The sequence below is a fragment of the Vidua chalybeata genome, chromosome 3, assembly GCF_026979565.1.
Source record: "Vidua chalybeata isolate OUT-0048 chromosome 3, bVidCha1 merged haplotype, whole genome shotgun sequence".
Taxonomy (NCBI): Eukaryota; Metazoa; Chordata; class Aves; order Passeriformes; family Viduidae; genus Vidua; species Vidua chalybeata.
The window spans coordinates 2993836-3018311 of NC_071532.1; the positions used below are offsets into that span (position 1 = coordinate 2993836).

A 24476-nucleotide genomic window follows, 5' to 3' on the forward strand; every position below is an offset into this window, starting at 1 on the left:
GGCGGGCCGGGCAGAGGCGAGGGGGTAGCGCGCGCGCGCGCCATGGCGGCCTCTCCGTGCGCCTTCTCGCCCCGCGGGTGCCGCTTGTTCGCCTCGGCCGGGCCCGACGGGCGGCTGCGCGTGTGGGACGCGGCCGGCAGCCGCCTGCAGCACGAGTTCGTGCCCTCCGCCCACCTCAGCGCCGCCTGTACGTGCCTGGCCTGGGCCCCGGCGGGGTTGCGGCAGCCCCCCAGCAAGGTGCGTGAGGGGGAAGGGAGCGGGTGAGGCGGCGTGTGGGGAGGGGGGGGGGGCGGGGGGGTGAGGCACGCGTGAGGAGTGGGATGGGGATGGCGGCGATCCGAGCGGCCCTGACGCGTGGCCGCGGCCCGCTCGGCTTCACCCCGCCCTCCCGGCGCCATGTGGCCGGGCGGGCCGGGGAGCGGGGTGAGGATCCCGTGGGCTCCGCGGGGTTCGGGCACCGTCCAGTCCCGCCCCCGCTGTAGCCCCGGGGTTTAGGGGATGTCCACGTGTGTGTCGAGCCTTGGGGTAGGGGGGGGCGCGGGGGGAGCCGCTCCCCCTCCCAGCATTGGGCTGCTCGGGGTGAATTTCACGTGCCGGTGGGGGAGGCGGCGCTGGAGGCTTTGGTCTGTGTTTTTTTTTTTTTTAAAAACAAAAAATTCGGCAGAAGCGCTGACTGTTGAAAACCCATTTGTCTCTCGTATTATCTGCGTGGAAGAAGCCTTCCTTGAAGGAGTGAGGTATGTTAATTGACGGCACGTCTTGCCGTAATTGAAAAGGTGATGCTGCAGAGCAGGTCAGCTGCTGTGCACCCACTTGGTTCCCTCACCGGTGAAGGCAGTATCTCTCCACGCTTCCTTACCCTTGGAAGTACTCCCGTGCAAGCTGCTACGCTGTCTATGATTCATCTTGCCGAGTCCAGGAATCCTGCAAGAAGGTGTTCAGTCGTTTTATTCACAGCGTGCATCAGGAGGGCTCGGGTGTTCTCCACCTTGGATCGAGTTTTAGTTAACGTCACCTCAGGTGCACACTGAACCTGAAAATATCTGGACTATGTACTGTGGTACCTTTTTGTCTTCTTTATGTTGAAGTAATTCTTTAGCTGGAACGTACCATTTCCTGAGGAAAAAAGAATGCAAAACCTGCTTAAAGTATGTGAAATCCACCCACTTTATCATAAGAAGAAAGGGGTGGTTTTTAAAGTGTGTTTCGTTATATCAGCAATTCAATGTGTTTGAAATGCTGTTCAGGCTGTTTCAGAATGCTTAAAACACAGATTACCAACCCAAAGGAGGGCAATATTGTTTTGCTCAGTTGAGCAGCTTCTTCCCTGAACTTTGAAAACTCCCAGGATGTCCAAAGAATGAAGTAGAAAGAGTCAGTTTTAGGTGGCCTGAACCTGTTCCTTTGTCATGGAACTTTGAAGTAAAAAGGATCCCTTCCTTAGCTGCAAAGCTGTATAGGTTCTTTGCTCTTAAGCTCACTGAAACTGGCATGTGAAAATGGGCTTAATCTGTCCTGTAAGAAATAAAACTGAAGTACACACACTGCACTGCTGTGGTGCCATAAGTCAAGCACAGGAAGTTTCTGAGGGGCTTTTAAAACTTTTTTTTTTAAATAAGCTTTTCTAGAGACACACTCCTAAGCTCCACAGGTGTTTGAATTTAATCTGGCTTAAGGTTATATGAAAGTAACCTTAGCCACCTCTCAGTGCTTTCTAGTTTTTCCAGTAGTTTGAATCCTGCTTGAAAGCTAGTCCATTTTAAAGTGGAGCTGGGAAACATACTGTTTCTTACAATAATTGTGCCATAAAACCTTTAAAGGTCTTTTTTTTTTTTTCCTTAGACTGAGTTGTAGAACTAAAACCATGATAGTTATGCCAAAAACATTTTATTAAATGTGTGTTTTTTCCCAGCATTATTTAGTCTTTTGTTCCTGGAGAGTTGACATCTGTCTAGGCAGTTCTAGTATCAGGTGGTCAGGGGTAGAGCTCTGCCAGTAGGGAGCTCTAAATGGTGTTTGGCCAAATTACACTTAAAGTCAGTATGTGTTGGACTGCTGCCATGTTAACGGAGGCCGTGTGTTACAGGGGAGTATTAGAAATCAGTTTTGAACTGCAGCCTCTGGAATTGCTGATGCAGGGCTGGCTTTACCGGGATGCTCCCTGCCCCACGTGCTTCCTGTGTGCAGTGTTCATCACCTCCTGCTCCGTGGGGTGTCTTGTGCAAGAGTGCACCTCCAACATTCAAAACACCTTCTTCCACTTTCTTCCTAACAAGCTGCAACTGCTCTGTCACCGTCAAGTGTCAAGACCTTTAGATTTCTCCCCATTTCAGTGTTCTAAGTGCTTTATTGCACATGTGAGCAGCAGATTTCTGTTAAGAAAGTCTCAGTGGGTTATCAAGTCAAGGAAGAACATTAAGGAAAAATGTGTGCACAGTTCCTTTTCAAGTAGCTTCTTTTAATCATCTCTACTAATGAAAACATTGTGCTTTTTCAGGCAAAGTTGAGGGATTTCTAAATAAGCTTGAGTTTCCATAAATCTGAAAAAGAAATCAAATGACAAGGAAGCTGATGCTTATCCTGTCCTGTCCATGACAACAGGGTGCTCTTCTATTTAAGACCTTGATCCACAAGTGAATGGATGTTAAGTGTAGTTGTCATTTGCTCTGTGTACTAATTTAGTGTAGAGTAGGGAAGTTAGATTTGTTTTTTAAGTTCTTAAGGTGTTTTTTTCCAAATCATCTCAAACATTAACAGGTGTTAAAGCAAATTTCCCACTGACATTTATTCATGTAGAACTTTCTGACAAAGTGTTCCCCTCATGTTGCTGATAAGGGGTGGTCAGTAAAGAAGTGCATGTGGAAAAAACCCTGGAGAAACCTTCACTGCCTCTTGCCTTCTCTTGACCCTGGAAATAACTCTCTGCTTGTGGGAATTCTGTTGTGCCTTTGAGTTGTTCCAAGGAAATTTGCTATAGCAAACTGAAATGGAGGTTGAAAAAAAATTAATTGAAAGATTTATTCAGTGGAAGAGAATAAAGTCTGTTATTAAGTCTGGTTTTGCTTTGCAGCGGGGGTGTGTGGGGTAATTGGTAAAACTACTTAAAAAGATTGAGAAGTACCAGAAAACACAGGAGTTGTACTTGCATGTCCACTCTGTGGCCTTTGTCTTTGCATGTCAGACTGCAGTTTCAATTAATTTCCATTAGTTTCTTGACATCTGTTTTTTATTATTTTATAGTTTTCTTTCTCAGCAAAGATAAAGCCTAAACAAATATTTGCAAAAAACCTTAATTGTAGTCTCTTTTCTCAGTAGTCTGCTTTTGATGTAAAAGTTACCTTTACAGCAATTTTGTATTTCTTGGTCTAAACCAAAACACTTTTATTTGCAGAAAGGTGTTAGCTCTGTTAAACAGAGAAGGAATAGAAAATCCTGCTTCAAAGAACTAAAGTATTTATCCTTTACTATTAAACTCTCAAACTTCATATCTTAGTTGTGGTGAAAACTACCACATCCTGATTGTCATATTTCTGGACCTGAGTAGAAATTATTTGTGTTCACTGTGTCGTGTCTGTTGTAAAACAGATTAGCTGCAGCACATGGCACTTGAACAGAGCTGGTTGCTCACATTTTATCAGTTTCCCCGGGCTTCTTCAGGCTGCTTGTCAGTGCAAATAGATCTGTTGTGTAGAGGAAGCATTAGCATGTGTGTCATTTTTAAATTGGAGAGAATACTTTGCTGTGATGTAACAAATGTAAGGAGACTTACCAAGGTCCAATATAAAAACTAATCAGTGGCATTAGTGATTTTTTTTCTTTTTGTGTCCTTGAACATTTTTTCTTCTTTTCTTTTTATTTATGTGTGTGCAGTTAACCCAGTGAGAATGAATATGATGGCTTCTTCTGCTCTCTTTATTTTAGTTTCACGTGTTTAAGAACCAGTTTTATTCCTTCCTCCCTTCCCAGTGATCTGCATTCTCAAATTTTTGGTTAAGGGAGACAAAGTGAAATCCCTCCTTCAAGTGACTGATAGCACTTGCAGAGCAAGAGTGTGAAGACTTATGAATTGTCTGATCATATCAGGACCTCTGGTGCAGACAACAGGACTTGGCCAGAGCACTTCCCTTTGAATCCCAGTCACTTCCCTCTGTGGAATGGGGTAGCACTTTCTTTTTAAGAAGCATTAGGAATGCTTCAGTTTGCAAGACTCTTTTGATTACCTTTTGAGAAAAAATAAATTGATCGTGATCAAGCGTTTCCATTTTGTGGATGAAGTATTCTGAATGTGTTAATCTTTACTTCTGCTTCTGGGACAGGAAATTTGTAAAAAACTTAAATGTGTTTTTTTCCCACATGCATGTGGCTGGGATGGTAGCAAAATGGCCTGCACCAGGTGTTTCCAAGTGACTCATAGCAACTTTGTTACCATGTACGTGGAGGTACAAGATGAGCTTCTAGTACTGTGTACACTTGAGTGTTCATTTTGTGTCTTTGCAGTGTTTGTGCTGGCTGTCTGGGTCTCAAACTTCTCTTAAGGTTTTTCTTCCCTCAGCTTTAACACTGAGATTAGCCAGTCAGAGTGATTTATTTCACAGTTTCTCTCTTTTGGTTTTCCAGGATGGCCCCCAGAGGAAAAAACGGAAGTCTGAAGGTGGAGAAGTGGACAAGCAGTTAGATATCCTGGCTATTGGTACAGCAGTTGGTAGCATTTTGTTATACAGCACAGTAAAAGGAGAATTACAGAGCAAGCTAGTAAGTAATGCACTCTTCATCACATGCTACCAAACACTGATGGTTGCAGTCAGTTTAGGCCAAAAAATCTTGGTTTCTAAGTTAGAGCAATGTCTTAACACTGTCCATGGATTTGCTACTTTGCATTAAAAATAACAGTAATGCTGGAATTCCTCACTGGAGAGTTAAATCCCGGGTGGGACTGTGATACCCTCAGTTCCTGCATGGCATTGTGGGAGGGAAGGGCAGAGAGCTCATCAACACCTGAGGTTGATGACAGGAAAGGTGTTGCACTGATGGACTCCTCTGTAAATTTACCTCCCTTATGGAAGCTCTTGAGCTCTCTCAGCACATGATCTTTTTTGAATGATACACAGTGACCTTAATTTTGCCTTTCCAAACTCCCAAGCACCTCCATTTGAGTTGTGGGTTACATAACAAGCAAAATAAATCCATTTGAATGGCTGTGCAATACTTTTGAGATACTTGGGTATAGTTTTGCTTTTAAACTTTTAAAGTTGTAAGTAGGGTGATAAACATAGATGAGTTTAAAGAAAGCAGTAATTTCTGAGAATTATGCTGCGTAGAAGTGACAGTAACTAACAAACATCAACCCCATTATAAGGAAAAACTATGTTTGAAAAGTGTAGTTATAGTTTGTTTGAAAACACTCTTTTTCCATAGAAGACTGCAGATTTTATGAGTACTTTGCTTTTTACATATAGGTTGAATTAAAAGATTATTCCTCTTATTAAAATAAGAGATGTTAATTTTATCTGTCTTTACTGAACAGAATATCGTGCTGCAGTATAGTTTGTCTTGCTCAAAGCTCATTTACATCAATACCTTTGGGAGTAATCTGAGCAGGTTGTTACAATCCAAATAGTGAAATAGACTCCATTAAATATTTTCATAAATAATTCAAGGTTATGCTTGGAGCTGCAGAGATTTTGGTTGTTAAGAGAAGTGATACTGCTTAAAGGGTCTTCTGGTCTGATGATTGTCTGTTCCTGAATGCTAATACAAAGGGAAGGCTGCTCCCCTCTGAGTGCCCTTAAGGAAGGAGGCACTTAGATGACTTCAGCAAGACACCTGTGGCTATTCTTTCCTTTGAGCAGATTTCATATGGTTGGCCTTGTTTGGCTGTGTGCATAAAAACAGCAGGCAAGACAATTTTTTGGTTTTTTTGGAAGGGATCAACAAAATCGATCTCCTTTCCATTAGCATCCCACCCTGAAACTGGAGGGAGCACGCAGGTGTGTAGTGCTTGTGGTCTAAAAGGAATGACAAAAGGCACAGGCTCCACAAAACCTACAAAGTTTTATCAGTAAATTATACACTTGGCATGGAAATTGGTGTCTTCTAATATAAAAGCACAGCAGTGGATTTTGAATAAGGGGTAGGGCAAAAGAGAAGAGAGAGAGGAAGAAAGGAATGAGGAAAGAAGAGTCACCAGTCCTTGCTCCAGCATCAAACCAGCTGATGGGGTGTCCAGTGTCCTGGGGCATCCATTGCTCAAGCTTTGTGGGAGCATTTTTTTTTACAGACAAGTTCTGCCCACCCTGGAGCTTAGTTTCTCACTTTCTATGCAAATTAGTTACCATGTGCAGTTTGTTCTAGACCTTTCTGGAGTTGGGCTGGAGAGCTTTGGAGCGGTCTTTGGTGGTCTTGATCCCTCCCTACTGGAGGTTCCTTTTGTCAGTAGTCCAGGCCCACTTCATGAGTCTTTCCTGTACTTGTGCTGTGCTGATCACCAAGAGCCAGAGCAAGGATGGACCGGGAAAGTGCTGTTTTACCTTCACATGACCTCCTCCTCCAGCCACATGCTGGTCTTTCCCACAGTGTGCTCTTACCAACAGTCCTTGGTTGGTTCCCTGGCTGTCTGGCTATCAGTCTTTGAGACTTACACATCAGACTATCTTCTAGGCTTCTACATGGCCCTGCACAGGACAGCCCCGGGAGTCACACCGTGCACCTGAGGGCATGGTCCAAATGCTTCTTGAACTCTGGCAGGCTTGGGGCTGTGACCACTTCCTTGGGGAGCTTGTGCCCTGTGGGTGAAGAACTTTTTCATAATATCCACCGTAACTCCCCCCCTTTCAACACAGTTTCTTGCCATTCCCTTTGGTCCTGTCACTGTCCACCAGAGAGAAGAGATCAGTGCCTGCCCCTCTGCTTCCCTTTGTGAGGAAACTGTAGAAAACATCTCCTCTTCTCTAGGCTGTATAAGCCAAAATACTTATGTGTATGTACCAAAATGTGAGATACCTTTAATTAATATAACTGTCAAGTATGTTCTGTAAAACCACACACACTCTTTAAGATGCCAGTGATTGGAATTTAGATCACCTTGTTCACTTTGTTGGTGTGGGGAAGACTCAGTCATCAAGACCACTCCAGTGAGTTGACCCTCTGTTATCTTTTGTAGGATGGTGGTCATGACAGTAGAGTAAACTGTGTGAGATGGCATCAAGACAGCTGCTGCTTGTATAGCTGTTCAGATGACAGACACATTGTGGAATGGAACACACAGACCTGCAAAGTAAAGTGGTGAGTAGTGCTGCTTTTTGCTTGAATTTTTTTTTACACTTGCTTTTGTGTGTTTTCTCCCTTGCAGGTTTTGGAAATGCTGCACTCTGCTTTCCAGGCTTCATGCCCACAAAATGACTGTTGGCCGTTATTTTTCTGAGATCAGAAGTGGTTTTATTAAGGGATGAAAGCATAACTGTCATAGTTGAGTATCTTCCTCTGTGTATTGGAAAGGCTAGATGAAACTGTTCTGAGAGGGGTTTGGATCCCTCCATGCTAACTTTTTGTTAGACTGAAAGACTGAAAGTCCCACTAAAAGCAGAAAAAGTGTAAAATCTAGAAAAAATTCCTTGAGTAGATACTGGAAGATCTCATTCCAGTAAAACCTGCTGCATGCACCCAGCTTTGCTCTAAGGGCCTTGCTGTGATGATAACCCACTTGGTTTCGCTTGCTGCTGATGTGCAGTGGGGACACTTCCACTTGGCTGTCTGAGCAGGCTGCTACTGTTAAAAGTACTGTTGAGCAAAACTGAGCTCAGTGCACAGTAACAAAATGTCTGGTGTAGGCATTTATTTTCTTCTGTAATAAAGTCAAATTATTTTTAAACTTCAAAGAATTAACCAAGATTTCTATTAACAATCCTGGTTACCTTTCTTCAATAAAAGCCTACTGTGTAATGGCCCATTGATCCTTCTCTTGATGTTGTTTGTTTTTTTATGATGTTTCCCACTGTTGGTTATTACTGCAGCGCTCTTGGTTTTATTAAGGTTGGCATGGACACTGCAGGCAGCCCATCATCAGTAGTATCAGTGGTATCCCTAGGAAAGAGATGCATCCTTAGGTTGTAATATGTTGAGATCCTATGTAAAGTAGCAGAAGATGGCTATAAAATCTCCCTCTAGCCTTTATCAGAATTGAACACACCCAGTTCCCTCACCTTTCCCTCTTCCATTATGTGCTCTAGTGCCTGAGGTGCCTCTGCTGGATTCGCTCCACCCACCATGTCAGTGACTTTGCTGTCCTGTCTCACTGAGTGCAGTGCAGTGAATCAGGTGCAGTTTCAAGAGCTGCACAGAGCAGAGGAGTCCCATTCCTTGACCTGCTGACAGCACTGGCTAATGCAGATCATACAGATCATACACAGCTCAGCTCATTGCCACAAGGACTCCCTGCTTGCTCGTGCTCAACTTTACTGTGAGGACTGCAAGTCTCTTTTCTGCAAACCTACTTTCTAACTATTTGTCCCCAATGTTTTCCTCTTCAGTTTTGAGATTTTGGCAGCCTTTTTCTTCTCAGGCCTGTTGAGATTCCCCTGAGTACAGCCCTGTCCTCCAGGATATCTACTGCTCTCCCTAATTTGGGATTGAGTGTGAAGTTGTTACGTGTGCATTCTGTCCTATTTTGAGATCATTAATGGAGACTGGGGCAGTTATGGAGAATATTAAGCAGTATTGGGATGTCCTTAGAGGGAGTAACACCAGTGACTGGCCACCAGCTGGACTTTGTACCAGTGATCACAACTGTTTGAACTCAGTGATGCAGCCTGATCCTGCTCTCCTTAGAGACCATCCATTCAGGCTATATATCTGCAAGGACTGCAAGGATGTGTGAGACCTTGACTTCAGCAATGCTTATGACAGCTTAAATGTGTCTCTCCTCATCAACCAAGGTGATTGTCTCACTAAGGCAATCAGCTGGGTTAGACACGATTTGCCAATAAGGAGTTGCTCCTATGCTGGATGTCCCCAGAACCCTTTTTTGACCTTTCAGTGTCTGGAAGTAGTTTCCAGATGGATTTGTTGTATAACCTTCCCTCTTGTTTCCAGGATTATTCTGTGGATTTATGTTCTTTCCCTGTTTCAAAAAGAATGTTCCATACATTCATGCTACACTTTTCTGTGGAGAAACCCCTCTTCTTTTTGCCTTCCTGGCATGTCATTGCTGAAGTGCCTTCCTAAAGGTCTTGCTAAGCATCCCCTTGTTGTTCTGTGAATCCAGTGAGATCAAAGCTCTGAAGCTGCCCATGGACATCTCATTCACCCTGTTTGTATCCCACAGTGTGTGTGTTCATGTACAAGTTCTGTATACCCAAGGAGATGGGTCCCAGCCATGCTGCTTTCTCAGAAAAAGTGAGGGTTTTTGCTGTCATACCTCTTGGATGTTTCCCTCTGCCCTGTCCCATACCAGGGACCATGGAGTGGGGAGACTGTGGTTATGAAATGTAATTTGAAGCATTGTGTTCTTTAAAGATGGCAACAGAACATCATTCCCAGAGTATATCAATAGAAAGTACATGAGCAATGTAACATCATTGTTTCTACCTGAAAATTTTCTGTGTTAATGTTACCTAAGGTAACTCAATTTGGAAAGAGTAGAAGAAATCAGTTCTCCCAAAGTTTTACCTAGCAGAAGGAACAAATTGTCCCCATCGATTGTTCACACCCAATGTACACGTGAGAGTGCCTGCATTCCTTAACACCTGTCAGGACCTGGAAGTAAATGTTTGTGTAACCCACAGAGAAATCAGGATGGTTGCTCCTGGGGTAGAGAAGTGGTATTATACTTTTAAAATTTGATTTGGAGGCTTCTAGGCATGTTCCTATGGAGGTAGGGACTGCTGAAAAGGGAATTGAAACCATGTGGCTTTAGGTTTGACTTTCTTAACTACTGTATGAGCCCACACAGAGCCACTTCAGGAGGTGTGTGCAGCACACATGAAACCTCTGGCAGAGGGACAAGCTGTTGGGGAAGAGAGAGTTTCTGAAGAGGCAAGAAAAGATGTTGTAGAGAGGTAGACTGAAACATTCTGGATGACTTCTTGTCACTCTTTTTCATGTCTTAAATACTCTTGACTACTTAGAAGCATTCTGGATATGTCCTTTATGAGATCCTGTTTAAAACTCTTTTCCTGTAAAAATGATATAAAGAGTATGCAAAGTGAAAACCATGGTATTTTTGCTGTACTTTATGGTTTAAATTCTTAGTCATGACCTTGTCTTCAGAAAAGAATACAAAATCTTGTCAAAAGAGAATACAAAATCTTGTCATACTCTCTGTAAGGTGCAATGTTGTCCACGTTTGTAGCTGTAAAAATTTCAGCTTCTATCAAAAGTGATGCAGTGAATGATCCCTGATTTAGAAAACAGAAGAGGTATTGTTTGGGCATGTGCAAGTTATTCAGAAATATTTCCAGAAAGGCAGTTTACAATCAAAACATGGTGGGTTGCAGGCTACTTCCAATCTGTAAAGGATTTGTGTTACTGCTTTCTTTGCAGTTTTGTCCTGTTGGTTTTTGGTTGGGGTTTTTTTTTTTTTTTTTTTGTTGGTTTGTTTGTTTGTTTTGTGGGTGGTTTTTTTTGTTTGTTTGTTTGTTTTTTAATTTTTTTTTATTTTTAAGTAGTGCTTTGAACCATAGACCATTAAGGTGACGTTTACTATTGTCAGTGACTTCAGAAACGTGGGAGGAAGGCCAGTAATTGAATAGGCTTTGAAAGTTTGAATTTTAGTGTTGAGAAGGCTTTTTTGAATGGGTTGGTGAATAGAGAAGTCTTGAAAATGGTATGGCTCTTCTTGCCCTAATTTTAGAAGTAGAAAACTTTGTGAAGAATTCAGAACAGAATAAGCAAGTACCAAGAAAGAAATCAACAGTTCAGTATTGAATAACTTCATATTCTTGAGTTGTGATTTTTTTTTTTGTAAACTAATTTGAAGGTGAAGTGCAGAAGCAGAATAGCTTTGTCCTCTTGACTACTTAAATCACTGGCTTTTTAATTTTACCTTAAATTTTCCATCATGGTGCTTTTGAGATTATCCTAATGAATACTATTTTTTGTATTTCTCCATCTTTCTCCTTTTGTACAAAAACTCCATCCATCCAAATTCTAGTAAGTGGAAAGGCGACAATAGCAGTGTCACCTGTCTATGCATCAGTCCAGATGGAAAAATGCTGCTGTCAGCTGGTAGAACTATAAAACTGTGGGACTTGGAGACCAAAGAAGTCTACAGAGTAAGTACCTCTGTGAAACTAGATGCAAAAAAATGCCCTTCTTGATTGGTGACACTGCCTATCTTGTATTTCTTGTTCAGACATCTAAAACATTTCACTGTGTGTGAGGATACAATTAGCAGAGTTGGGATTGCTGGAATTTTTGCTGTGATGGTACCCTAAACTGTGGTTTCCACTTGCTGAGAACTGAATGAGGACATTAACTTTTTGGTTCTGAGCATGCTGCCAGCATCTTCTCTCAAGGCTGTAGGAGAAAGATGGATGCTGTTCTTTTTAACTGGGTCCCTGTCTGACACCCTTCTGTCAGGAGAACTCAGTTCACCACCCTATCAGTTACTGCTGGCATGGGTTTTAACATGAGTCCCTCCACAAAGCCTTCGAGTTTCCTTGCTAAACTTCATGTAACTGATGGCATTATCAGTTTTGCTGTTGAAACAGTTGGAAGGCATAGGAGCAACTCCTTATTGTTCTCTGAGCAGGGCTCAGACATTGAGCAAATGGCCATGCTTTAGCTGATCGTGAATGCTGCCGTGTTCTCTTGCCTGCTAGCAGACAGGACAGGGATAGTCTCTGAATCTCCTGTCAGGTGAGTGTGTAACATGTGCTGTTACTGTGGGCTTGCTGGCACATGGCAGCTACCATGTATGTCTGCATTCTGTAATGACCAAAACCACTATTTGCAAAAGTAGATTGAAGAACCAATTTTTGGGGGGCCCTTGGGGGTGATGTGTTGCCCAAATTTAGTGTCAGCGCACATGTGTCCATTGTTTAAGTTGAAAATGCAGTTGAATCCAGTTCCATTGGAAAGGTTGAAGTGTAAAGTTGGGGGGCAGAGGGGAGTGCTTTCTGACAGTAACAGCACTACAGGTGGATGTGATTTCTTTTGCATGGATTTAGTCCCGCTGAATTTGCCTTTGATTCCCCAGTTAAGTTTTAAAATGATGATAAATATCTGGCAGATCAGAAAAAGCTTCCTTGATGTACAAAAATGCAAGGAAACTGATGACTAGTTAAAAACCACTGAGCTGTCCTTGTTGACTTAGTAATGCTTGATTCTTTCCTAATGATTGTTAACTAATGTTTTGATTTTTGCCATATGACTGCCTAGGACAATCATGGAAAGATCCTGTTTTTTTCTCTTAGCATTTCACAGGCCATGCTACATCAGTGTCATCATTAATGTTTACCACAGTGAAACCTACAAATGAAAGTAAACCCTTTGATGGAATTACAGGACTTTATTTCTTGTCTGGAGCTATACACGACCGATTATTGAGTGTGTGGTATGTAAGCTTTTCATAATTTGTGACTGATCAGTTTTGAGCATAGAGTCATCAAGTGATTGTGATTAAACAAGGTAAAGCAGAAGGGGCACTCTGGAAAAATGCAGTGATGATCTCTTTATTGGTGGTTTCGACTCACTGATTGCTGAGTGAAGACGAGATTTTCCTTGGCTGTGTCTGAGCATGCTTCCAGTTGCCATTTGTATCCCTAGTGTGTGTCAGAACATACTGTGTAATAAACTTCCTTGTTCTTTGCACTTCTTGTAAGGTTTATGCAGTTTTCTTGCTCAGTTTCTCTTGGGAGTTACTTTGCTCTTAGAAATTAGGAACACTGAACACTGAAATGTCAGCATGATGCTTTTGCATGCAGTAGATACAACCACATTTAGTGATTTATAGGCTTTATAATGCTTGTTTGGTGCAGAGGATGCTGTTTGTGCTGTGGTAAATAATGTGTACATTTTGTGTCTTCCAGGCAGATCAGATCAGATAGGAAAGAAAAGAATGCTGTGATGTCTTTCGCAGTAACAGATGAACCAACTTTTGTGGACCTGACTATATCAGAAGTCAAAGAAGAGGTAGGAGCAATAGTTTGTAAACAAATACATTCAACAACTTTCACTTAGCACATCAGTTTCCTTTTAAGGGTGTAAAGAAAGAGGCTTAGTTTGTATCTGGGTTCTGTTATGCACAGATGAGGTCCAAATGCCAATTCATGGGTGTAAAGATATTTATTACAGGTGCATTTATAAAGCTGGTAGTTTGAAATGCTCCTTTTCAAAGCTACTAAGTGCAAATTCTGTGGGTTTTTTCAGAAATTTTGTTCGTGGTGGCGGAAGTGTCAGTTGTTTCCTATTTAGAATAAGTTAGGAATTAAAATGGTTGTTAGAACTTGGCAGCAAAGTAAAACACAAAAGAAATTATGTCTAAAAAATCTGATTTGGGTCTGTTTTTCTCCCGATTTCAAGTGTTTTTGGCAGTGTAACTGCATTTGGCATTAACTAGCCTTGAATGAGTTAAAGTAGCAGTGTACATTTGCCAGGTCTCTCAGTTTTAACAGCACAAGTCTTTCAAAGTGATTGCCTTTTAAAAAATGCGTGAATGTGAAACATGTTCACAAACTGTTCCCATAATTATTTAAAGTGTTTTTCTCCTTCTGCCTTTAAATTCCATTTCTCAGAGCAGTATTTCATGCTGTATTTTTCTGATATTTCCAGTTCCCTCTTTCTGCATGTATTGAAGAGTATTCTGTAATGTATCCCTGTCATTTAGTTTCTCAGAGGAGTCATCTCAGTTTCTTTCCTCTAAGCATATTCTCAGTGTCAGTGCCTTTGCAGAGCTGTGCCTCTAGACATGTGTCTGCTACTGTGCAAACTGTTTAACTCAGGGCATGTTACTAGTGATAAAGTACAGTTGTGAGTTACCTTATTAATCTTCTAACACTTGTACTGAATGTTCCTGAGTGATTACATCTTTGATCTTCTCTTCAGATTTAGTGTAATGTTCTTAAATACTGAAAAAGTTCAAATTGTAGCCATACAGCTGTCTCTTGATGTCCTGAACTTCCAGAAGGGTTTTTTTTTTTTGATCTAATGAAACTCTCTTACTGTGCCTCCTTTCAGCCTGTGAAGTTAGCAGTTGTGTGCAGAGATGGGCAGTTGCATTTATTTGAACATATCTTGAATGGGTAAGTTGGGATTCATCTGGAGGGTGTCTTTGGGAAAGGTCTGGGGTTACTGCAAAGCAAAGCTCAGTTTTGTTATGCTGCTACCTTTAAGCTCTTGTATATACTTGTGAACCAGGTTCCAGCTGCTTCTTTGTCCTGGGTTACTGGACACATTTTTGAAGAACTCACTTGTTGGGGACTGTGTTGCACTTTGGTATTATGTGTGTTTTTAACCCAGATTTTGTGCATCTGTGCCTCATCTTAGCCATCCATAAAAGGTGTAAAATGGTTGAGTTTGCTGTGGATCTGCTAATGAAAGATACTTAGATGTGCAAGATATTGAAGTATTCAAGCTAAATATCTTGGAATTTTTTAATTTCTTTTTTTTTTTTTTTTCCCAGTTATTGCAAAAAACCCTTAACATCAAACTGTACTGTTCAGATAGCAACACCTGGGAACGATGGGGACTCCACACCGAAACCAGTCCCTATTCTAGCAGCTGCATTTTGCACAGACAAACAGTCTCTGCTGCTGGTGTATGGAAACGCCTTACAGCCCATCATAGAGAAAGTGGTATGTAAAACTTAACAGAGAGGGTTTGGATTCTGTAATGTGGACTGCATGCTGCTTCCAGTTGGAGAAATTTTTGGGTTTATTATTTTTATTTTTACTGTTTTGAAATGATACAGCAATACAAAACATATTCCTTGCCCTTGTTTTGGGAGCTGTGACTATTGGCCCCGAGCTGTTTGGAAAGGCAATTTGTGTTCTTCCATTTTTTCAGCTGGAGTACAGGGTGGCACCATTGCTGACTGTTTCTTGCTATTTCAGCTCTTGCTGAGTTGGGCCATTGAAACTGGTTTTAATACACTTCCAGTTTACCTGTGTAAACCTCCCTGGAGAGTATAGAGATATGGTAACAAAAGGCAGATATGCAAAAGAGCTGCTATTCTAGAGTGAAAAAAAATGTTCATTCTAATCTATACCAGTGGAATTTGTTCTCATCTTTCAGTAGCATAATGAATCAGAGGTGTGAGTGTCAAATACATTAACTGGTTTTGTTCCTGTCCTCCTAGTCTTTGAACACCAGTGAATCCCACATATGTTTGGTACGGGACATCCAGAAAGTGTTGTCACTTAGAACAGATGCTGCTGTAACAAAGGTGAGCTTTGCATGAAATGTGGTGTTGTTGCTTCTCTTGTTTTACTTCAGAAACGAAGTAGGTAGTATTCACTGGTCTCTTAAAATGAGTTTGGATTTCTGGATGGACCTGTTCAGAGCTGCAGAGGTAGCAGTAGATTTCTGGATGGACCTGTTCAGAGCTGCAGAGGTAGCACTCAGGCAGGTGTGGGCAAAGAGACCTTCATGGTTCGTGTGTGTCCTGGCATGTGCGAGACACACGGTGGCCCTCTTGTAACTCAGCAGATCTGCTTGAGAGACAGGACTGATTGGTGGGGTTTTTCTGCCTCAGACCAGTTCTTCCCTTGGAATCCGTTGGTTTGTACAACTTCTTTGACCCTAATGGTTTGAGGTGAAGGTGGGATGACTTTGTTTTAGAGTCCAAATAAAATGTAGTGGAACCTTAACAGGCAAGTCTTTCTTGGTGTGGCCTTCATGTATTCCTGCTCACAGGAACCTGGGAATGTGAGCTTGGCACTTGCATGGCAGCAGTGTCCACTGAGACTACTTGGCACTGTGTTCTGTCCTGCAGGATCCCCTGGGTGTTTAGAGACAGGCTGTAAAGCTCTTAATCATTGTGCATATTCAAGGCCTTGAAGATCTGAAGTGCTTGGAATATCAGTGAAGTGAGCAGACAGCGCTGATTTTCTGACCCTTCAGTTACCTACTGGATCTGGTGCTCCCTCAGCCAGGCAGGGTTTTGTGCTGATTGCTCAGTCCTGGAGCTGCTGGGTAGCAGGGCTGAACTGCAGGGACAGGTGCAGGGTCTCTGTGGCATGCAGTGATGATACCCATCTTGGTTTCGCTTTTTGCTGAATTCCAGTGAAGACACATTTCTCTTGGCTGTCTGAGCATGCCGTGTGGGGAGAAGGTCAGTGATGAGTGTAGTAAGCTAAGGGGATAGTACTTTATCACCACTGGTGTTCTATGATAAAATTCTTGATGCAGAAAATCAACTTTTTGTAAATTGGAAGTTGCTTTGCTCAGTGTAATAGATTATACTTTTATCACTTCAGAGGTGCTTTAAAAAAAAAAGGCCTGGATAGAAGTGCTATGGTTTAAAGAAGTGTTCTGGAAGTAGCAGAAGATGCATTTTTGATATTCTGGAAGTGGCATACTGCCTTACATTCTCTGGGAGTCAGGGGAGCATTTGGTTGTTAAATACAAAATTCCATCTCCTTTGTGTCCATTGAAGATGACACCTTAGCTCGTTTGGGATAAACTAAGGTGTCTCTTTTTGTCACTGTGGCACAGCCTAATTCAGACAACTGAGTTCTGTGTTTGAGCAATCCCTAGAAGAAAAGAGCTGGGATTGAAGGGAATAGTGTTTTGCTGTTACATTGTGTTGCTTTTCTTGGTCAGTTACTGCATTCCAGTGGATGCTGAATTAATCTGCATGTGGTTTATGGAGCTGAGTGTTAGCACAGGTGGTATCTATTGCCAGCACAACAATGTTGTGATACAACATTTGATACAAACAGGTCTGTGAATATTACAGCAAAATCTTGTAAGAAAAGTGGTTCACAGGTGACTCCAGAGAGACCATTGCTTTAGTTAATTGTGAAAATTAGCTGTTTCTTGAGGTTATTAATTCTCTTAAATATGTTGGATTTGCCTAATATTTATGTCAAGAAAATGGGTTGTGTCAGGCTGGTTTTACCATACGTGTGAGAGTCTCAGAATAAAATCCGCCTTTTAAATGGGAAGAAAGCTCAAGATAGTAGCAATTCATGCAAATGTGGTTCTCTCTGTGTGCTAGGTAAAGACACCTGTTGTGAACTCGGACGCCAAAGTTCTGGTACCTGGCATTCCAGGACATAGTACAGCTGTCAAAACTCCAGCCTTGGGAAAGGAGAAAAAGAAAAACAAGAGGAAACCAGGAGAGACAGAGGTAAAGGGCTTCTTATTTCAAACTCAGCAAGACTGAAGAAACTAGAAACATAAATTATTGCTATACCTTCTTTAGCTGGACTTGGATTTGCTTTGTTTGCTGTGGAAGAAAGGTTAATGATGCCATCTTTCTGCATGAAAGAGACTTCCCCCTGCTTGAAACATTTCCTTCATTCAAGCCCACTGTGCCTTGCCTGTGGTTTTGCCGGGTTGTTGCAGAGCTTTGTCACACACTTGTTGCTGCCTATGCCAAGATAGATTAGTGCTTTTCAGCCAAAACTTCATCTGCCTTTGTTTTCTCATGCTATCTTCTGTCAGTGCATTTAAAAGAATGCACAACATTTGTGTTCCTTTCCAGCAGAATTAGCAGGAATGCTCTAAGTTAGGTGCTTTGCTCTCAGCTGATATTTGTGAGAAACCACACTGACACAGCACTGCCCTTATTTCCCCTCTGCAGGAGAGCATCGAGGAGCGCCTCGGGGCATTGGATATTGATGTGAGCAAAGTCAAAACTCCTGGTGGCCTTCCCCAAACAGACAGCTTTGCTGTGCTGCTGGTTCAGGGCTTGGAAAGCAACGATGCACAAATCTTAAATGTAAGTCTTGCAAGCTCAGTGTGTGCTGTTTGAATCTGTTCACTGGGACTGGTGGGGAGCCTTCCTGAAAGCCAGGAAGGCTGAACAGTTCAGAACCTGTTGTTTCTCCCAGCTGCTTTTTGCTGATTTGCTGCCCAAGGCAGTGCTATTATGAATTACAGTAGTGGTGTTATTTTTCTGTTGTTACCTGCCTTGCTTTCTGACTCAGTCCCTGATCTTTGAGGCACTTTGTTTATGATAAATTTGTTATGTCACAGTTCAGATGTTTTACAAGTGATGCTACCAATGCAGCCATGTTCCCTTTAGCTTGGACTGGAGCATAATCTGTGCTTAGTCTTCTGAGGGTACATTTTTCAAGAAAAATGAATTAATGACAAGTTTCACTTGAAAAGCTTATTTTTGCATTTGGACTAGGAGGACATAATAGTACTGGGGTGGAGGACTGTTAAGAATTTGATGCTGAATAGAAATTTCTTGTCACAGATGCTGGTGAAAGGCATTTATTTATGGAAGTCAGAAAATATCAAGGGAGATTTTTATATGTCTATAATACATAATTTTTAACATGGGGCAGGTGGGCTAGAGGCAATGCCAGATTGTTTTAGATGGGTTTATTGAGTGCCTGTACTTTGTTAATTGTACCTGACTTGGAAAATGAAACTCTTCATAGCAAATCTTTTGCTTATTATCCTCAGCATACAAAAGTAGTGGAGTAGGAAGAGAGATACAGGCAGGAATTTTTGATTTTGCTGATTGTTGCTCATACACATGAATTGTTCTCTGATCATATTTTTTCATTTTAACAGAAAGTGCTTAACACAAGGAAAGAAAATATAGTAAAGAACACAGTAGCCAGAATGCCTATGCATGCTGTCATTCCACTGCTGCATGAGGTAAGAGAGCATGCACTTCTTGTGCTGTCATACAAGCCACATGTGATTTGCCTTCTAGCTACTAAAATCCAGGATTTGTCTCTTTATTTTTGAAATTGGTTTGGTGCCATAAGAGGACTGAAATGTTTCTTAATTTATCCCTGATACACTTTTTATCTTTTCTGGCTGAAGCTTAACCAAAGGACCAAGTGTCAACTGTCAAAGCTAGGAAGAGCATTAGATCATGTGTTACTATCATAAATTATTATGTGGGAAGAGAAAGGGAAGAGATTAAGCAAAAGCTTGTTTAATCTTGTTTAGTCCATGGCAAAAAATCACCGTTACATCTTCTTTTCAACTACTAACATGGATGATAATTTGAAGCATCAGAAGGTCAATTTGCTGTACTTAAACTTTGAACATCACTTAGTAGTAATTTTGAAAGGGGTTTGGCTTCTGAGCTGCTTATTCAGTGATATTAAATAAACTCTTTATTTGGACAGAAATACTTTAATGATTACCCTTGACTAGACATTGCTTTTTAAAACCAAACATTGGTTAGTAGCTCTTGTTATGTGAATGATGTTCTATTACATAATGTAATGGTTCAATTTCTTTTGTATTTTAATGTGCTGACCACAAATAAGACTTTTTTTTTTATGGTACTGATCTTAACTGAATTAGGCAGATGACCTGGTGCTGAATATTTGGTATTACAACACCTCCTTAGGCTTATGTTAATGAGATGCTGTGTTTCTTCCCTGGGACCTTTGTCAGGGAATCTAAGTGCAAGATTAGCTCTATAATCTCAGTGGATGGTCAGACTTTTGTGTAACTGTCTTCTCCCAAGCTTGAGATTTGTTGTGTGAAATGGCCTTTACCTGATACTTTCTTTCTTCACTTGTTTCCCCAACTTGTCTGCCATGTAACAGCTGCTCTACTAAGCAGATGAACAGAGTTGAAAAGTAACAGGTTTCCTCCTACTTATTCCTGCCAGGTTTAAGCTTCAGTGGATATTTTGCATGTTAAGAGTTCCAGCTTTCTTGTAATACTGAAACCCAGCTGCTGCAAGTTGCTAGCCTGTGTAGAGGGTGGTAGAGCCAGCAGTGTAATTTTCTGGAGCCTGGCAGTGGTTAATCCTAGCATACTTCAAATACCTGGAAAACTTTCTGCCCCAGTATCAGGGCTGTCAAATGATTTCATGTTGGGGTTTTAAACTCATCATGTTTACTTACTGCTGATTGTTTTTTTTTTTTTTTTTTTTTTTTGTCCTTTTAGCTTACAAAGAGATTGCAAGGCAACCCATACAGGTAAGAGACAACTCAGCTACAGTTCAGTTCACCTAAAACTTCTCACATGTGTGTGCTATGGTCCCTCCTGCTATGTATGTGATAGAGTTCATAGTAACTGCAATTAAACTGCAGTATCTGGAGGTAAATACTCACCTCATTGAAGGTGAAAAGAGGAACTTAAATACTTAAAGCAGTACTTGGTCAGGGTGGCTGAAGTGAAATTAAAAAGGGAAAAGGATACCTGAAAAAAGCGTGTAACCCTGAGAATGTAACTGAAGGCCTCAAATGTTTACATTATGGACCTGATCAATAAATAAAATAACTCTCAGGTGTAGAGCTTGTTTAATTATCAAACGCATTTAGACATCTCTTAATGTGGTGTTTAATAACAGAACCAGCTTCCCCCCCTCTTTATGTTGCCGTAAGGACAGCTTTGTTGACATGGGCTGTGCCAAGTTGTGGTTTGGGTTTGAGTTTATTTTTTTCTAAATATGAATTCCCTCATTGTAGGTGGAGGAGAGAGTAGCATGCTTTGATCTTTTATTCATTGAGACCATCCATAAAAGATTTCAGAAGCACAGACCCCTGAGCTTGCCAAATTTAGTCCCTCACTGAAATGTCTGTTCCTTCTAGCAAATAACTTGCATACCTCATGAGGATAACCAAACTTTACATTTCCATCTGCAGAGAGCATTTATCTTGCTCTCTAATTAAAGAGGAACTTTATATAGGATCAGTTAGCATTTCTGATGTGAAATGGGTGTCTCTTAGGCAGTATCTCTTGGATATAATTTGTTTCTCTATTCCAGTGCCTCATTGATGGTTCGATGGCTGAAGTCTGTTCTTACCCTCCATGCATCCTACCTTTCCACAGTAAGTATTTTTCATTCATGCCAATGCACTGAAGTGCAACTACATTTAAATGCTTCAATAAATGTATTTTCTTTCTTCAGGAATCTGTCTCCTGCTCTCTGCATATGGCAGTGCCCAAATCAATGTATAGAGAGCTATGCTTACACCACTTTTGCTGAACATACAGCATTACTGATAAATTGTCTGTCTCAGTCATTCCTGACATAATTATAGCCATCCCAAAATCAAACTAAGATAAGTTATGTCACACCTGTGAGAGGGAGCAAAATAACTGCCAAAGAGTAATCTAGCCTGTGCCACTAGATCTCAGAGAACTAAGTTTTCTTTGTTCTTGTAATGCTCATATTGAGGCTGTATTGGGCATGGCCAGATTTACAGGATAAGGGTGTGCCAAAGCTGGCAGGGTAGGAAGTAATGCTGTAGTTTGTGGATTGAAGTCCAGCCTTGCCTTACTCTTGCTGGGTTAAGAAAAAGACATTTGGGCAGTGTCAGTCCTTTCTGCCATTTGTTACAGCATTGCTGAGCAGCAGAACCTGCACACGTTGCTGAGGCTGCATTGGGGCACTGATGTATGTTCACTTACACAGCTTTCTGAACAGGGCTACACCCCTGCATGTGGCAGAGACTGGGAAGGAAAAGGAATCTAAGAACTGCCATGCTTTAAAAGTAGATGATACTTCTAAACATGGCTAAGTATTAATTAATCAGGCTGCAGGTGGTTCCTGTGAACCCTCTACTCTCCCTTCTGTCTAGAATAATGTAAGCAAGTGTTGCTTGCTCCAAACATACAAAAGTAGTTTAAAAAACCAAAAACATTGGGGATGTGTTTGTTAACAGCTTCATGTTTTTTTTTTTCATCTATCTCTTCTCCCAAGTTGCCAGACCTTATTCCTCAGCTGGGAATGTTATACCAGTTGATGGAGAGCAGAGTAAAAACTTTGCAAAAGCTTTCCCGTCTGCATGGAAGACTCTTCATTCTTGTCACCCAGGTGAGCTTCAGCTGCATAACATGGGATGTGCAGGGGTGTTGTTTGACTTCCTGTGGGGATTGCATCTGATGTGATTTGTCCTGGGCACTTTAATGCAGCTGCTGTTCAGAGATGCTGTTCAGAGCAGGCCAATAATTGACTGTCCTGTCAGTCTCTGCTCACTGGGACTATTTCATCCTGCCAAATGTGTCTGCTCACCCATAGAGTTTTAAAGGGGAGTAAATAGGAGGCACTGGGCCACCTTGAGGCAGATGCCTCTCTGATTTTACTTTGTCATTTGTACTTTTTTGGCTGTCAAACCAGCACTGTAAGTGAATTAATGTGTGCTACCCTTAATGTAGATTTCATTTACATTGTTAGGAGTTTTGTTGTCTTTTAAAGTTGCAATACATTATTTAATCTAAGGCTAATCTGCAAATTCCATTCAGCTTGCAGCATCACAAACAGTTCAGGATGTACCCGAGGTTAATCAGACTGCAAAGCTGGTCTATGAAGATGGTAAGTGTTACATGCTAAGTGCAGCTCAGCTCCTGAATTCACATGACAGCCTGATGGCTGTTCATCATGCTCCTGTGCTTATCTACCAGTGTACAGTCGGCAGATAGAGGGGTTTTGTGAGATGTCCATGGCAGAAAAATCAGTAGTTAATGATGTAGACATCTTGTAGTTAGTTACTCCTTCCTTGCCTTCCTTTTATCTCCTTTAATTCCATCCCAGCCTTGCTTCACAAATGAAGAAATCAGTGAATTGGAAGTTCAGTGTGCTGCTTTCACTTACCTGGCAACCTAAAATTTCTAGTGTTACCTGCCCTTGTGCTAAGGTAGATACAGTGAAGGCACTGCTGTGTTTGAGTCAGCAGGGCATCAGTGTAGGGGATGTCCATGTGTGTGTGAGTGCATACTTCCAGTTTGGCATTTTTCCTACTGCATCTTCACCCTGTGTACTGGTGACAGAAGTGACCTGGTCTTAACTGATGTTGGTTACCTCATCTCCAGATGGAGTCAATTTTGGTATGGAAATAGCACAGTTTGGGCAGCACGTGGGACTGGACTTTGTACAATGACATTTTAAAGCCTGTTCACCAGACTGAGAGATTGTTTTCTCTTTGCAGACTCCTCAGAGGAGGAAGGCTCAGATGATGAGATGATTGCAGATAAAGACTCTGACGTAAGTGGAGTTGGACCAGATCTCCCATTTGCTTGTGGCAGAAATGGTGTGACTGACAAAGGTTCAAGCCTTTCTGTTTTATTTTTCCCCCAGGAAAACTGGGATGAAGATGAAGAGGAGCAATCTGATGGACAAGACATGACTGTTGAAAAGGAAGTCAATGGTGATTCTGATTTGGAACCAGAAAATGAAAGTGAAGAAGAGTAAAGAACAGCACGAAAGAGTAATTTTAGCAGTTTGAACAAGTGGGCCACCAAGCTCTTTGATTCTGGATCCTGTTGCTGAAAGATGCTGTATTTGCATATCAGGAGTGCAGAGCATTGCACAGCCTGAGTGCAGAGGCACCTGTGGGGCACTGCATTTCTGAATCCAGAATGTTTAACCGTGCCAGCCTTCTCTCGCCCTCCTTCCCTGCGCTTACTTAGAGAAACATTTCCTCCACCTCCTGGTCAGATTATGCCTGTCATGTGGACATGCATTTGTATCTCAAGTGAAATAAATCTGCCACCGCTGTTTGTGTGGGAAACTTGGTTCAGCTTTACATTGAATTTGTTTCAAATATTCAAGGATCAAAGACAACTGGTCTATACCTTCTTTCCGTGCTTCAGTTAGCAATAGCAAGTGGGCATCCTTCTGATTTTTTTTTTAAAAAAAAAGGAAACTGAAAAAAGAAAAAAAAAGATATTTTTGTAATATTTAAATTCTGTCCTGAAATTCTTTTCTTCCCCCCTTTCATTGGCTTAGCCATACTTTGGCAATATGTAAATGCCAACTTGACTTAAAAGTGAATTTTTCCTTTTTTTTAAACAAATTTGAACTCAAGACTTTTATATGTATAAATCAATGACTTTTCTTGTGCTTTAAAAGGACATTAGAACTATCACTGGCTCCTAATTTTGTTTTAATGGAGGCTGTATATAAGTTTAATGCTAACCCAGAGGCCAGACCATGTTGAGTTGGGTGGGGAGAGGGGAGTGACACAGGGAAAGGAGAAGGTGAATGCTTGTGAATACATAGCACAGAGTTATACCTTTCTTACAGATTTTTAATCTCTCATGGCAGAACAAGGACAGCTATTTGCTCAGCTAACGGAAGCTGAAGTGGTGCAAACACGTTTTTAAGAGCAAAACAAGGTAAAGGTTTGAGCCATTCACCACTATAATGTACAATAATATATTTGTCTATAAATGGAGCTGTTGCAACTAAATACCACCCTCTTTGTAAAGTGAATAAATATACATCTCTTTTACCAAATACCTGTCCTGTGGTGTTTGTTGAGAGAGACCTTAGGTAGCTTCAGGTGGTGGTTTGAGATGAAATGCTGCTTGTACAAAGCAGATTTCTAGTGGAGGAGGAAGGCAGCCTAAAAGTTTATGATGTTCTGCAAAGCATCTGTTGTTAC

The 24476-nt window shown here is 41.5% G+C and overlaps 1 protein-coding gene and 3 non-coding genes across 5 annotated transcripts; all 4 read left to right on the forward strand.

Annotated features, from left to right (window-relative positions):
* Positions 1–13: 13 nt before the first annotated feature.
* Positions 14–24328, forward strand: WDR43 (WD repeat domain 43). Of its 2 annotated transcripts, XM_053936959.1 has the most exons (19): positions 14–237; positions 4618–4752; positions 7160–7281; positions 11147–11267; positions 12411–12550; positions 13026–13128; positions 14173–14237; positions 14618–14789; positions 15293–15379; positions 17156–17287; positions 17744–17881; positions 18688–18774; positions 20032–20063; positions 20855–20918; positions 21794–21907; positions 22336–22405; positions 23019–23074; positions 23168–23297; positions 24116–24328. In XM_053936959.1, the coding sequence occupies exons 1-18, from the start codon at positions 43–45 to the stop codon at positions 23279–23281; spliced, it is 1947 nt and encodes a 648-aa protein (XP_053792934.1). In that variant the 5' UTR covers positions 14–42; the 3' UTR covers positions 23282–23297; positions 24116–24328. The 2 variants fall into 2 exon arrangements, with proteins under 2 accessions (XP_053792934.1, XP_053792933.1); XM_053936958.1 differs by lacking the exon at positions 24116–24328 and having other exon boundaries at positions 23168–23604.
* LOC128786537 (small nucleolar RNA SNORD53/SNORD92) lies at positions 7680–7757 on the forward strand. Its single transcript, XR_008430328.1, has one exon. It is a non-coding gene; the product is annotated as a small nucleolar RNA SNORD53/SNORD92 (small nucleolar RNA).
* Positions 12652–12735, forward strand: LOC128786538 (small nucleolar RNA SNORD53/SNORD92). The gene has a single exon (XR_008430329.1). It is a non-coding gene; the product is annotated as a small nucleolar RNA SNORD53/SNORD92 (small nucleolar RNA).
* LOC128786536 (small nucleolar RNA SNORD53/SNORD92) lies at positions 16173–16251 on the forward strand. Its single transcript, XR_008430327.1, has one exon. It is a non-coding gene; the product is annotated as a small nucleolar RNA SNORD53/SNORD92 (small nucleolar RNA).
* Positions 24329–24476: the final 148 nt, after the last annotated feature.